Genomic DNA, 14,581 nt, shown 5'->3' on the forward strand with positions numbered 1-14,581 from the left:
GAATCTAAGGTTTGCGACCACATGTTTCATGGTTGCCAGTTTTGGGTGGACTCTGAGTTCTGGATGCGTTGATACGAGCCTGTGGTTTCAGCCCAGCGTGTCTCTCTGGCAGTGGAAATCTCAGGGTGCCAGCAGTCACCCCCCCCAACTGTGGGCCCCTGACTGGCCTCCCCGGGGCTGCTTCAACTCCTTCCACTGTGGTCACAGACTGTCCTTGGCCTCCCAGAGCCCCGAACTGTGTGGCGTTGAACCGAATGTCATCTCGGAGCCCGAGGCCTGAAGGGACCCACAGCCAGAAGCCAGAACCTTCCTGTGGGGCCTGTCCCTGCTGACGGCCCCCTTGGCTGGCCCTCTGCGTGACCCCGCTGCCCTGGGCTCTGAGCCTGTTGCCTCTTGGGCTGGGGCCGGGGGTGGGTGTGTGCTGAGACGGGGCCTGTGTGATGGAGGAGCCTCAAGTGATTCCAAGAAGGCCGATCTGGCTCCTCCCCTCTCCTTACAGATGGGGGACCAGGGTGGGCCCTGCTTGGTGGTCTTTGTGCCGGGGGCTCCCCTCACCCGTGGAGTCAGGAAGGCGATCCTGAGAGGGGGCTGTGGGTCCTGGTGGCCCGGGAACCCCTTTCGTGTGCCTGTGGGAGACTTCAGTACAGAGCGCGGGGGCCCTCCAGCGACTCCTGCTCTGATCCCTGGACATTCCTGCAGGCTGACTATGGAGTGAGCGCGCCCTGGGCTTCGTGCGGCGGCCGCTGTGGGCTTGGTCCAAGGGCCGCTGCCAGCTCCCCCCGCCCTCCCTCCTCTGTTCGCCCCTCTGCCCTCACCTGCCGGGCATCCTGCAGGTCTCCACTGAGTGTCCCCGTCGTCCCACACCTACACACAGTCCCTCTGTTTTCCTCATCACTGACTCCTGTTCCTCTTTTGCAGCGTTTCCCGTGAATTGTAAGTACACTAAGACACTGGGCAATGGTATAGCGCCCACCTCCCTCCCTAGGGTGTGTGCCCGTGCGGACGGAGACCCTGCCCCTCCCCGCGTCCCCCCGCAGGTGTCCCCGCAAACGCGCGCCGAGGGCCCACAACTGGTGAGCAGCTTCTGTGACGTGTGCTTGTCGCCATCTATTGAGCAGAGTTTGTTTCTTGATCTTAATTTTTAAATCGCTTGAACGAAACATGTTTCTTTTGAAAAATGAAGCAAACAAGCACACCTCCCTGTATTTGGTGCTTTTTACCCAGCCTTCTATTAATATTTTGGGAGGGGACATTCGCCATCATTTTGTGAAAGAGGTTGGGGAGGTGAGGTAAGAGATTGAATAAAGTAAAAGTGATAAAAGTCAGCTGGCTGTATTTTTTTTTTTTAATAAGAAATAAGTTACTTTAAACCCTATCTTCACTATTGCTCTGGACCACTTTAAACATTTCTCAGAGAATTAAGTGGAAATCTACTAACACCCTACACTTGTGAATAAAATGGAGATTGTCTTTATTCTCAGCACCTGAAATGTTTTTCTGTTTCTTGAAGATTTTCCTTGGCTGGTTATGGAAAGTTGAGATAGGAACACAGAAGGGCACTGTGTATATTTGTCAGCTTATCAGCCTGCTTATTATCACTTTAATCTTATTTGTCTTCTGTGTACGAAGATTTTTTTGATCATACCTTCTGCTTAGCCTTTTCCTGAATGAGGGATTAAATTTTCCCCAGGAACTCTTAGGAAAGAGAGTGGCATACAAGTTTGCCTTAAAAGGCCGCAGTTGATGTAATAAACTCTCACATTGGTGAAATTTTTGAATACAAGAATGTTGAAAATTTTATCACTGGCTCATATGCTGCAAGTCTGACTTAAGGATAAAAAGATTCAGATTTTTATAGGAGCAATTTGAATCGCATAGAAATTATGATGTATGCTATTTGGTGTTAAGAAAATTTATGCTCTTATCATAATTGCCTATGGTGGGAACTGGATCCTTATCTATTAAAAGAAAATCTACAAAGTGTTATGTGCCCCATTATTGACATGATGAGCTAGAGGCGGGTTCAGATCAGATCAGATCAGTCGCTCAGTCGTGTCCGACTCTTTGCTGCTGCTAAGTCATTTCAGTCATGTATGACTCTGTGTGACCCCATAGACATCAGCCCACCAGGCTCCCCCGTCCCTGGGATTCTCCAGGCAAGAACACTGGAGTGGGTTGCCATTTCCTTCTCCAATGCATGAAAGTGAAAAAGTGAAAGTGAAGTCGCTCAGTCGTGTACGATTCTTAGAGACCCCATGGACTGCAGCCTACCAGGCTCCTCCATCCATGGGATTTTCCAGGCAAGAGTACTGGAGTGGGGTGCCATTGCCTTCTCCGGTCCGACTCTTTGCGACCCCATGAATCGCAGCACGCCAGGCCTCCCTGTCCATCACCAACTCCCGGAGTTCACTGAGACTCACGTCCATCGAGTCAGCGATGCCATCCAGCCACCTCATCCTATGTCGTCCCCTTCTCCTCCTGCCCCCAATCCCTCCCAGCATCAGAGTCTTTTCCAATGAATCAACTCTTTGCATTAGTTGGCCAAAGTACTGGAGTTTCAGCTTCAGCATCATTCCTTCCAAAGAAATCCCAGGGCTGATCTCCTTCAGAATGGACTGGTTGGATCTCCTTGCAGTCCAAGGAATTCTCAAGAGTCTTCTCCAACACCACAGTTCAAAAGCATCAATTCTTCAGCGCTCAGCCTTCTTCACAGTCCAACTCTCACATCCATACATGACCACAGGAAAAACCATAGCCTTGACTAGACGAACCTTTGTTGGCAAAGTAATGTCTCTGCTTTTGAGTATGCTATCTAGGTTGGTCATAACTTTCCTTCCAAGGAGTAAGCATCTTTTAATTTCATGGCTGCAGTCACTATCTGTAGTGATTTTGGAGCCTAGAAAAATAAAGTCTGACACTGTTTCCACTGTTTCCCCATCTATTTGCCATGAAGTGATGGGACCGGATGCCATGATCTTCGTTTTCTGAATGTTGAGCTTTAAGCCAACTTTTTCACTCTCCACTTTCACTTTCATCAAGAGGCTTTTGAGTTCCTCTTCACTTTCTGCCATAAGGGTGGTGTCATCTGCATATCTGAGGTTATTGATATTTCTCCCGGAAATCTTGATTCCAGTTTGTGTTTCTTCCAGTCCAGCGTTTCTCATGATGTACTCTGCATATAAGTTAAATAAACAGGGTGACAATATACAGCCTTGATGTACTCCTTTTCCTATTTGGAACCAGTCTGTTGTTCCATGCCCAGTTCTAACTGTTGTTTCCTGACCTGCATACAGATTTCTCAAGAGGCAGATCAGGTGGTCTGGTATTCCCATCTCTTTCAGAATTTTCCACAGTTTATTGTGATCCACACAGTCATAGGCTTTGGCATAGTCAATAAAGCAGAAATAGATGTTTTTCTGGAACTGTCTTGCTTTTTCTATGATCCAGCAGATGTTGGCAATTTGATCTCTGGTTCCTCTGCCTTTTCTAAAACCAGCTTGAACATCAGGAAGTTCACGGTTCACATATTGCAGAGGCGGGTTAAGTTGGGTCATTTATAAATCCAGGCTGGGTTAGTCGTGACGTGGATTTCAGCCTCTTCATCCTTTTCAGAATCTCTTTCGCATTAGCCTGTAGTCTTCTGGTAACGTGGAAACACCGAGGGGGCTTGTTCTTCTCTCCTTTGCCTGTTGTTGTTTGAAAGGTTTTCTGTAAACTGGAGTGGTAGGATATCAAGGTTTTTGTGTGTGGGTAGGTCTGCTCTGCTCTAAGAATCTCAATAATTATTGTTATTCAGCAACTTAAAAATTATGAAGTAATTAAAATATACACAAATTAGAATAGTACAATGAGCCCATCACCCATATTTTAAAATAATTAGATTTGGCCATATCTGCTTTATTCATACCTTTCTTTTTCTTTTAAGAATTTGTTCTTAAATATTTCTTTGTCGAAATATTTTTACAGCAAATCCTAGAAATCATGTCCTTTTAGCCTATATCCTTAAGTAGGCATGTATGAAAAACAGGCTTTCATCAGGCTTTCAACTTGACCCACGAGCCTGTTAAGTGTCAGCTGTGTGTCAGGCCTCTTACTGGGGTACCTGGGTGAATACGACACCATCCTGGCTCCCAAGGAAGTTACGGACCGATGAAGGAAACCAAGACACGAGCTTTAGGCACTCAGTGTACCTGCCGGAGAGTGCCTGTGGGACAAGCTAGTGCAGGATTTGGTGGAAATCCACAGAAGGGGCCAGTCAGCCCTGCGGGGAGGCCGGTAGGGCTAGGAGAGGGGGTATCCTTTGCTTAGAGTCTAAAGTCTCACCCCCAGCCTTTCTGCCAGCCCCCCAGGCTCCCTGGACACACAACGCTGGGTGGTGACTGATTGTGATTCCTGTCCCTACATCTTATTCATGAAGAAGTTTAAGGTGGAAAATATTTAAAAGCACTAACTGTTGCCAAAAGGGACACAAATAATTATCTCTGAAATCTTGTATGTTTTTTTTTTAAACTTTTTGTTTTACATTGAAACAATGTAAAACATTAACAGATTAACCGGTTTCCCAGGTGGCTCACTGGTAAAGAATCCGCCTGCCAGTGCAGGAGACATGAGTTTGATCCCAGGGTCAGGAAGATCCCCTGGAGGAGGAAATGGTAACCCACTCCAGTATTCTTGCCAGGAGAATCCTATGGACAGAGGAGCCTGGCAGGCTACAGTCCATGGGGTCACAGAGTCGGACACGACTGAGTGAGCATGCGTGCACGCGTAGTCAGTTGACAGTGTCGAGATAGTTTCAGGTGAACAGCATAGGGACTCGCTGTACATTAAATCCTGGGAACCTAAAGAGATGCTTTTTGATGGCTGTGTAACTGATTTCTTCCACCTCTAATTTCAGATACACTAAGTTATTTTGGAGGGAGCAGCCACAGTTTGTTGGTAACCATTCTTTTCTCATTTAGCTTTCTACTTTTCTGTTTTTACACTTTAGAGAAATGTGCTTTTTAAATTTTATGTGTTTGGTTGTTGTTAATGAAGGCTCATCAAATACTAGTATTTTCTTGGGGGAAAAAGTATGCTGTAACTCAAATACATACCACTGAAAATATAATCTTTTGTCCTAACCTTATTATAAGTATTTCAGAATGGGTTGTTTTAGAGATTGTGTGTCTTTGCGGTGGCTCCCGAGGGGCCCCAGCGCCGCCCTGTGGCCCGGGCGCCCCGAGGCCCGTGCGCCTCGAGGCCCGCTCTGACATCCCTTGGCTTCCCTTGCAGGCACGCACCGAGGCTGGGCTGCTGTCCAGATGCGTCTGCTGCACGAGCTGGTATATGCATCCCGGAGAATGGGGAACCCCGCCCTCTCTGTCAGGCACCTGTCCTTCCTGCTGCAGACTATGCTGGACTTCTTGTCAGACCAAGGTGAGTGGGCTCAGACTCCAGGTGTTTCCCAGGAGAGGGGGACGGGGCCGTCTTGGTGCCGGCCCCATCGGCACCAGCTCGGGATGGGGTGGGCGGTGTCCCCAGCTCTCCCTGTCCTCCGGGCCCGCTCCTCCCTGAGCGCCTCTCACTGCCCCACGCTGCTGCTCTTTTCGTTGCACTTGGCCTCTGGCATGGCCTCCCCTTGCCTTTGCCCACGCCTTATAAAACGTAAACATCAGAGTGTAATATTTACATGGAGAAGCGCACGATTCATAAGAGCTCTGCTCAGTGAGTTTTCACAGAGTGACCATGTGGTACCTGGCACCCAGATGGGACACAGCCTGGAGCCCCATGCCCCTCTGTGCCCCTCTGGTCACTTCTCCCCTCATGGGCAGCAGCTTTCCAGACTCCTGGGGGATTGTGGGTAATTTTGCCCACAGGTCAGGGCAGCTTTCTTCTTAGTCCTGAAACTCCATCATCTTCTCATCTCACATGCTTCCTGGGTGTCACGTGTGTTTTGGGTTTCGCGTGCAGTCATCTATCTCCAGCCCGGATCCCACCCTGTCGCCGTCCCCAGGGAGTCAGTCCTGCCTGGAGTCAGTCCTCAGGGAGTCATCATTGTCTGCCACTGTACCACCCTCTGTCCCAGGGGCCCCAGCGAAGCCTCAGGCGGCTCATTACTGCTCGTCTCCACCAGCATCCTGGTGTCCTTGCCTCCTTACAGAGAGTGGGGATGCTCCGTGGCCACGCGGGGTGTGGGTGTCCTTCCCTCAGCTCCTGGAGCTGTGTCTCCCACCTCCTGAGAGCGCTCAGTGTGCTCGGTGCTGTGTGTGTGCTTCTCCGTGTGGGGTAGCTCTCGTTTTCCGTTTAGGACTTCAGGTGGCCCGAGGGGTCCCTGTGGACAGCCGCCCCTCGGGGCATCCGTGGTCTCTGGTTGAGCGTTGACCGTGGGTGGCGTGTGTTGCTGTGCTGTGGTGGGCTCGGCGGTATGGAGCGCCTGCACGTGGCCTCCCTGAAGTGGGAGGAGGAGGAGAGGCGGAGGCAGGGCCTTGGGGTCTTGGAGGCTGACGCGGGCCGGGTGGGCCTCTCCGTTGCTCGCGGGGGTATGTTTTTGCTTGTTAAGGGTAATGCTCCCCTGCCACTGGGCCCCTGCGGCTTCTGGAGCCTCCCGGGCTGGCAGCTCTGAAGACGCGTTGCCCGGCGCAGCACTCAGGCTGAGCGGGCCCTGCTCTCAGCCTCAGGGTTCTGAGCGGCCCTGGGCCTGGCCCCTCTACCGCTCATCCTGGTTCGCTTGGTACCCCGCCCCCACAGTGCCCACGGGGGTGACGGTCTCCCACGCCAGTGGACCGTGAGCCGCGGGATGCGGCCCCGCACCTTCCCTGAGCTGATACCCCCTCCCTTCCTGCCCCTTATCCTCCGCCTGGACGTCTCCCCGCAGATACACCGGATGCACATCTTCCGCCCGGGTGGGCCTCTGTTCTCGCCCCCGCACTGCCCGCCCCGCTCCTGTCAGCAAACTCCTCTGCGTCTGTGCTTCCCCTGGGCTGCCTTCTCACGTTCTGTCCTGTCCTGGGGGGACCGTCTTCCTGCAGTCGGTCTTCCCCTGTGCGCGGCCTTTGTCGCAGATCCCCAGGAGAGGAGGAGGTTGCTGACCATTCGAGGTCATGTTAATCAGTGATCTAAAGATGCTGGTCCAGGGGAGAGAAGCTCGGGACATTTGACCCCGGAGAACAAACTGCCACCTCCTGAGGCCCGTGGGTAGTGGTGTTAGACGCGGCCTGAAGTCAGAATGCCACGGGTTCTTCGCAGTCAGCTGAACTCTAATTACCATGACCTCAGATCAGCAATTAAACTCTTTCTGAACCTTCATTTTCTCATTTGTACAACTCAGATGTTAGAAACTGTGGTGTAGTTTGTTACTGTTTTAATGGTAGATATTTTAATTGAGTGGGTGACCTTCTAGATCATGCATGGCACCATCCACTGAGTTGATAATTAGCATTTCTAAAGATCACTGTGATGAAATGGAATATGGGACGGAGGACTGGCCTCCTTCTTGCGTGTGGACCTGTCTGGGTGTTTATAGCTAGAGACGGCACAATCTGGGGTTCTGCCCCCTCCCTGCCCCTCATGGGTCCCCCTCCAGTCTGTGGTAGTGTTCCTGAACTCATAGGAGGAGTTCTGGGGCCAATGGTTCTTCTTTTTTATGACAAATTTTATTCCAAAGTGTCCCTAATAGTACCAGAGACATTGATGTAGAGTTTGAATATTGTTTCAGGTAAAGTGAGGGTGGATACAAACAGTATTTCTAATTAATATATTTTCAGATAATGTGATTTTAAATGTCTGTGTTAAAGATGTAATGAATGTTAATGAACTTGTTTATAAAACGAACAGACTCAGACACAGAAAACAGCCTATGGTTACCAAAAGGGAAAGGAAATGGGGATAAAGTCGATGAACTAGATAAACAACCAGGTCCTACCGTATAAATAGCACAGGGTACTATATTCAGTATCTTATAATAAACTATAATGAAAAAGAAAATAATATAATGTTAAAAAATAAATGTCTTACTGTCTTCTCTGTTTCGAAAGGTTTGTATGTTCCAGTTTACAGGGTTTTTTTTTTTTTTCTTAAGAAAAACCACTTTGAGTAATAAACAGAACTCCATTTATAACATAATAAACATTCTGTGAATTTCTTCACAGTCCAAAGGACAAAACCTCTGACTTTGTTAGAATTTACATTTAACCTTAAATATGCTAAAATCCATCCATGTCAGCTTTGAAATTTTAATCTTACCTGATACTATGAAATAGGGCAATGCTCAGTGGGTGGTCAGATCCCTAATTTTTGCTGTTCAGCCACTTTTCTCGATCTTGCTCTCTGATTCTGTACGTTAGCGTGTTCAGTGCATTTGTAATAAACTTTTAAGATGAAGGGGAATTTCTTGCTCATTGTTTGCCTGAAATCCTGGCTTGTGTTCCTCTTTTTAAACAAAAACATGCTCCAAAAATCCACCCAAGTTCAACTAGTAAAACTCCTTTAAGGATCGTCTTGGCCGGTGGATCCACAGTATAGGTCATCCAAAGGCGCGTACTCTGGGCGGTGCTGGGACCAGGGATTGACATGAGGAGCATGGGATGTGGGAGGGTGCTGTGGTTACGGCCCAGAGGAGTCCCTGTAAGTAAGGATGTAGGAGCATCTCAGAGGACTGGCAGTTCTTTTCAGAGGTGGAAGGGTGGTTTGGGTAGTGCTGCATGAAAAAGATGACCTTGACCTTGAGGAGCAAATTGGTGTTTGCCAGTGGCAATGGCACCCCACTCCAGTACTCTTGCCTAGAAAATCCCATGGACGGAGGAGACTGGTGGGCTGCAGTCCATGGGGTTGCGAAGAGTCGGACACGACTGAGCAACTTCCCTTTCACTTTTCACTTTCATGCATTGGAGAAGGAAATGGCAACCCACTCTAGTGTTCTTGCCTGGAGAATCCCAGGGACGGGGGAGCTTCGTGGGCTGCCATATCTGGGGTCGCACAGAGTCGGACATGACTGAAGCGACTTAGCGGCGGCAGCAGCAGCAGCGCAGACTGAGCAGAAGGAGTAGCTTCAGGTAGGAGGACTTTCTCCAGTTCTGGTGGAATTAGGACGTTGGGCTTTTTTGGGGAATGTAGGACACAGTGGTTTAGGTGATTCTGTTGCCTGGGATTCTGGGGAGGAAAGTGGGTTATAAGCAGTCGTGCCTCGTGCCCCTGCAGTTCTGCTCTTAGGCACATGCTCCCGAGGTTTGGAAACACGTCTACACAGAGACAAGTGGGCACAGTGGCATCATCCCTCGGAGCCAAAGAGTGGGAACCGTCCGTTGATGCCCATTGACTAGCGGATGAAGGAAGTGTGGTGTGTCCACCTGGGTTTCTCGTCCTTCTCCTCTCCCTTGTGCCTCTCTGCTTCCTGCTTTCCTTCTTCCCTTTGGCTGACATGTGCTCACCCTCCACAGCTCAGTGTGGCCACCACTTCTTGATGCCTTAAGACTAGCTTGCGTTCCTTCAGAGTGTCCTCACTGGAGTGGTGTGTGCTTAGCCACCACTGAGCACTTGCGCCCTCTGTATTTCAGTCACTGACCTGGCAAGCTCCCCACCCAGGCTGTGGGATTTACAGATGGCTCAGACAGTAAAGAATCTGCCAGTAATAGGGGACACCTGGGCTCGATCCCTGGGTGGGGAAGATCCCCTGGAGAAGGGCATGGCAGCCCATTCCAGTATTCTTGCCTGGAGCATTCCATGGACAGAGGAGCGTGGTGGGCTATAGTCCATGGGGTCGCAAAGAGTTGGACACAGCTGAGCAACTAACACACACCACGCAGGCTGCAGGCTCTCTGAAGGTAGGTATATGTCTGACTTGCTCTTTCTCTTGTCTCTAGTGGCTTGTACTGGCATCCATATATGGCTGAATGCATTACTGATGCACTTTTTTAGATGCGTAATTTTTTTAAAGGGAAAAGCAATAATGCTTTTTCTTTTTAAAAAAATAACTATTGAAACTTAATTTGAACTGCACAATTCATCCATTTAAAACGTGCACTTCAGCTTTTCTGTGTATTCACAGACGTGCACCCATCATCATGGTCAATTTTAAAACATCTCATCACGTCGAAAAGAAGCCCCGTTAGTGCTTAGTTTTAGCCCCTGTGGCTAGTGAGTGGCATGCTTCAGTGCTCATAGCCTGTTGAATGTGTTAAAAATAAATACTTTCATTTGTGTTCTTTCTTTTTTGGGTTGATTTTTGCTGTCACAGGGAATGCTGTGGTGAGCCTCTTCAGCTCTTTGAGCAGGAGAGAGATTTTGTCCGGAGAGGGATTATTGGGTCCGCCGTTCTGAGTGTTTGCATTGCTGTTGAGACGTGTCAGAGTTGCCTTCTAAGAGGTCTGCCCTCATCATACCGCCGGTGGCACCGTTGCTAATTGAGCATGTAGACAGTGTTGCCTCACTGTTTTAATTTCTATTTTCTGGGCAACTTGTGAGGTTGGATGTTCGCTTCGTGTGGCTGTTTACTAATTGTATCTCTTTTATGCAAGGCTCTTTTACAGTCTGCTGGTTGCTTCCCTGTCGCTTGCCTCATTTGCTTCTCATTTCTTGGGAGGCAGGTGGTGTCCAGCCGCTGTGCCGAGGTCTGTAACGCTTTGAGATGCTAAATAAGCCCTTTGCCTAAGGTCTCCCAGGTACTCAGGGCAAAGCCACACCTGGAAGCCAGCTCTTAGCCGTGGTCCAGAGGATGGCATCCGTGGCACATTGCCCTGTGCTGTGACGCACGGGGTGGTGGGCGCCTCCTGAGAGTGCTCCACCTGTTTCTGAAGTAAAGCTGAGAGCAGTGGACCGGTCTGCTGTGAGTGCTTTATGAATCCCCGTAGCATAGGATGAAGCTTGAGACTGTTGCTGAACTTTGAGAACATCTGACATTACAGTGGATCAGCTCAGCCTACCATGTGCAAGTTTAACAGTGAGTGTAAAGCTCACAGCATGTGACCCTCACTGGCTGTCCTTTGGTTTCTTGAACATGTCAAGGTTTTCGTTTTCGGTTTTCTCCCCTGTCTCAGGACATCGCTCTCTTACCTGTCTTTTACATGGCCAGCCTTCCTGCCTTGGGTTCCAGTTGGGTCTGTGCTGGGACCTCCCCATCCCCACCATCTGTCACTTCCTGGTCATGTCCTGACTTTGACTCAAGGTAGGCAGTTTCTATGGCTGGCCCTCTAGTTCCCTTTCTGATAAATCCTCTCCAGGAGAGTCGGGTCCCTCAGGGCAGCAAGGCTGAGTTATGGGAGAGGGGCTGAGCTGCCTGGGAAGAGGGAAAGTGAAAGTGAAGTCACTTAGTCGTGTCTGACTCTTTGTGACCCCATGGACTGTAGCTTACCAGGTTCCACCATCCATGGGATTTTCCAGGCAAGAATACTGGAATGAGTTGCCATTTCCTTCTCCAGGAGATCTTCCCAACCCAGGGATTGAACCTGGGTCTCCCGCATTGTACGCAGACACTTTACCGTCTGAGCCACCAGGGAAGTCCCTGGGAAGAGCGGGGTTTCCTCTTTACCCTTGGGAGGTGTCATTTGGGTTTTGTAGGAAGGAACAAGGCGGCTAAATGCAGCTGCTGTTCAGTTGCTCCATCATGTCTGACTCTTTGTGATCCTGTGGACTGTAGCCTGCCTGGCTTCCCAGTCCTTCACCATCTCCCAGAGCTTGCTCAAACTCATGTCCATTGAGTTGGTGATGCCATCCAACCATCTCACCCTCTGTCGCCCTGTCTTGCCCTGCATCTTTCCCAGCCTCAGGGCCTTTTCCAATGAGTCCGCTCTTTGCGTCATTCGGGTCAGTATAGCGCAGTACAGCACCATGCTGCTCAGATTACCAGGGGTGCCCCCACAGAGGCACACTGTGGGGTTGGGGGTTACCAGCTCTTCCCTGCAGGCCCTACTTCCTCTGCGCCCCCCACGAGGCTGCCATATTTTTCTCCTGAGCCCCAAGTACCTGGGGGTCTAGAGATGGGGGAGAAGTCCTTCCCAGGCGCTGCTCCAGGCAGCCCTCCTTCAAGCCCCAGCTCCGTGCCCGGGGCGCGCCCCTCTGGTTATGGTCAGTGACACCCTGGGGTCACTTCTCCTGCTCCGGGCTTGCCCTGTCCTGCGGCCGTCCTCTGCCACTGTCTGCGTCCTGGTGGCTTTGTCCTTCCCATGGAAGTCAGCCAGCACCATCCTTCTCTTCTCTGTCCGTGCCTCTTGCTAGGGAGCCCTCAGGCCCTGGGCTCCAGGAGCTCTCTGCAGATGAGCGCCGACCTCGGAGCAGGAGGCAGGCAGGCTGCGTCTCAGACAGAGACACAGGCCGGAAATGGCCTCAGTGAGACGCTCCCACCAACAGCGTCTACTTGTCAAAGCCCGTTTCCCGCAGAGCACACCGGCCTCCGTGTAAAAGGCAGGCGCCCAGGCCACAGCGGGGCCCTGGAACCGGCCCCGTAAATTCTGCGGTAACTGTTGGCTGAGCGTCATCTTCTTTCAGGGCGTATCTCCCACAAGTTGTTGTTTTAGCCGCTCGGTCATGTCCGACTCTTCGCGACCCTGTGGACGGTGTAGCTCGCTCGCCAGGGCCGTCTGTCCGTGGGATTTCCCAGGCAAGAATACTGGAGTGGACTGCCATTTCCTTCTCCAAGCGTTACTTTCTTTCAAAATATATTTCCCACAAAGGCTAAGCCTTATTTGAACCAAATAGCCAAATCCACACCCAAAGACAAAGGCCGTAATTTTTGTATTGTTCTGGTGACAGGTATTCCTCAGCTTCCTGCTTTCCATTCCTGACATGTTCATTCTCTTGTGTGTTCCCCAAGATGGTATATATGGTTTCTTCGGGGGTTTTGGGTTAATATGCTCCATTTTTCACCTGGGTGGATGAGATGGGAGGCAGAGCGCATGAATTGTTATGTCACCGAGGCCTGGTGGGAGCTCTTCAATAAAGGGCTGTAATTTGTTTCCATTGCAGTTTATACAGTCCCTTTTGTTTGTTCAGAAATGGGCAGAAGGAGTTGAACAAAAACCCAGAAGAAATGAAGAGAAGCTTCTGACTTCGTTTTAGTTGTGTGTTGAAGAGATAAATGCCGTGGAGGGCAGCATAATAAGTACCTGCTAATAAAATGCATTCTCAGTAGGAAAAAACCACACGTGTGAAATAATGAGGTGAAGAAAAACTAAAAGCGCAAATATATTAGTGCATTTTTACTAGTAATGGGAAAAATACTAATTTGCCAAGTTTTAGGCGAAGCAAAATAGAACGTCCTGGGGTGGTGTTGAGAAGGGCCTTCTGTACTTTCTTGAAGCATTTTAGTTCCATGGGGTGTGGTGGTCCGCACGGTGCGTGCTCTCCAGCAGTGGCGTGCAGGCCTGCTTCCCTGTCACCTGCCCCCCGTCTGCTGCACCAAGTGCCAGCGTGCACTCTCCGGGGCAGGCTGCCGTCCTGGTCGGGGTGTGGCGACATATTCTACGGCATCTCTTTGCCTCTCAAGTCGCTCTCTCTCTTCTGTCTTCTACGCGGATTGTAAGGTGATCTTCCCAAAACTGATGTTTATCCGTAGCGATCCACGGTAAAGGCAGGACAGCTGGAATGGAGACTTTTTACCCCTCCAGGCCCCAGCCTAGCACAAGTCTGGCTCACAGGGGCTCAGTACCTGCTGGGTAAAGGGAATTGTTTGTTTTCTCTGCGTTGTGTCCTCATTAGGAAAGTGAGGATCACGTCTGCCTTGCTCTGCTGGTTTAGGCAGTGGAGACATGTTTATAAAAGCCTGAAACGTAATATATGTACAGTACGTCATAATTGTTATCACTTGTGTTGATTCGTTTCTGACTTCTGAAGTGTTTCAACATATGCAGGTCTTAAACTGGGAAACCGTCCAGTTTACTGTCTTGAGGATTGTATGTGTATCATCCATGGGGTAGTTGAGCGGCCTTGGACGAGATGCTGGTGTCCTGGCCTGGACCGCTCTGTGTGTAGAATGGGGATAGTACAGCCTTGTGTCCACAAGGGGCACAGTGCAGAGAGACGTCTGGGTCAGGATCCTTGGGTTGAGGCAGACCTGGGTTTGCCTCCTGTGTCTTCTATTGATTAAATGTAACCTTTGACAATTTACTTACATTACTAAGTAATGTAATTACATTACATTACTTTCAGTTGTAAGATTAAGAAGATAATGTCTGATTAGCTGGAGGATTATCAGAAATAATGTGCAGCAGCCACTTGGCATCCTGCCTGCAGTAGTAGAAGCTCGATCAACATTAGCCTTGTCCCTTACTTCACCTGCTTGAGAAGTCGATGTTTCTCCCCATAAGGCTGTACCATTTCCAGCTTAAAGACCTTTGGGTGGATCTTATCAGGAGTTTTAGCAGTGGGGTAACCTGTTAAAGTATGGAGAAGGCAATGGTACCCCACTCCAGCACTCTTGCCTGGAAAATCCCATGGATGGAGGAGTCTGGTAGGCTGCAGTCCATGGGGTCGCTAAGACTCGGACACGACTGAGCGACTCCACTTTCACTTTTCACTTTCATGCATTGGAGAAGGAAATGGCAACCCACTCCAGTGTTCTTGCCTGGAGAATCCCAGGGACAGGGGAGCCTGGTGGGCTGCCGTCTATGGGGTC

The 14,581-nt window shown here is 50.0% G+C and overlaps 1 protein-coding gene and 1 pseudogene across 3 annotated transcripts in view; one reads left to right on the forward strand and one right to left on the reverse strand.

Annotated features, from left to right (window-relative positions):
- TRAPPC9 (trafficking protein particle complex subunit 9) overlaps positions 1 to 14,581 on the forward strand; it is a 388,568-nt gene that overhangs the window by 53,244 nt on the left and 320,743 nt on the right. For all 3 annotated transcript variants that reach the window (XM_055545646.1, XM_055545647.1, XM_055545645.1), the window contains one exon: positions 5,272 to 5,415. In XM_055545646.1, the coding sequence (XP_055401621.1) occupies positions 5,272 to 5,415 (144 nt within the window). The remainder of the gene's footprint in view (positions 1 to 5,271; positions 5,416 to 14,581) is intronic.
- LOC129626543 (protein CEBPZOS-like) lies at positions 8,265 to 8,504 on the reverse strand (annotated as a pseudogene).

This window comes from Bubalus kerabau, chromosome 14 (genome assembly GCF_029407905.1).
Source record: "Bubalus kerabau isolate K-KA32 ecotype Philippines breed swamp buffalo chromosome 14, PCC_UOA_SB_1v2, whole genome shotgun sequence".
Lineage (NCBI taxonomy): Eukaryota > Metazoa > Chordata > Mammalia > Artiodactyla > Bovidae > Bubalus > Bubalus kerabau.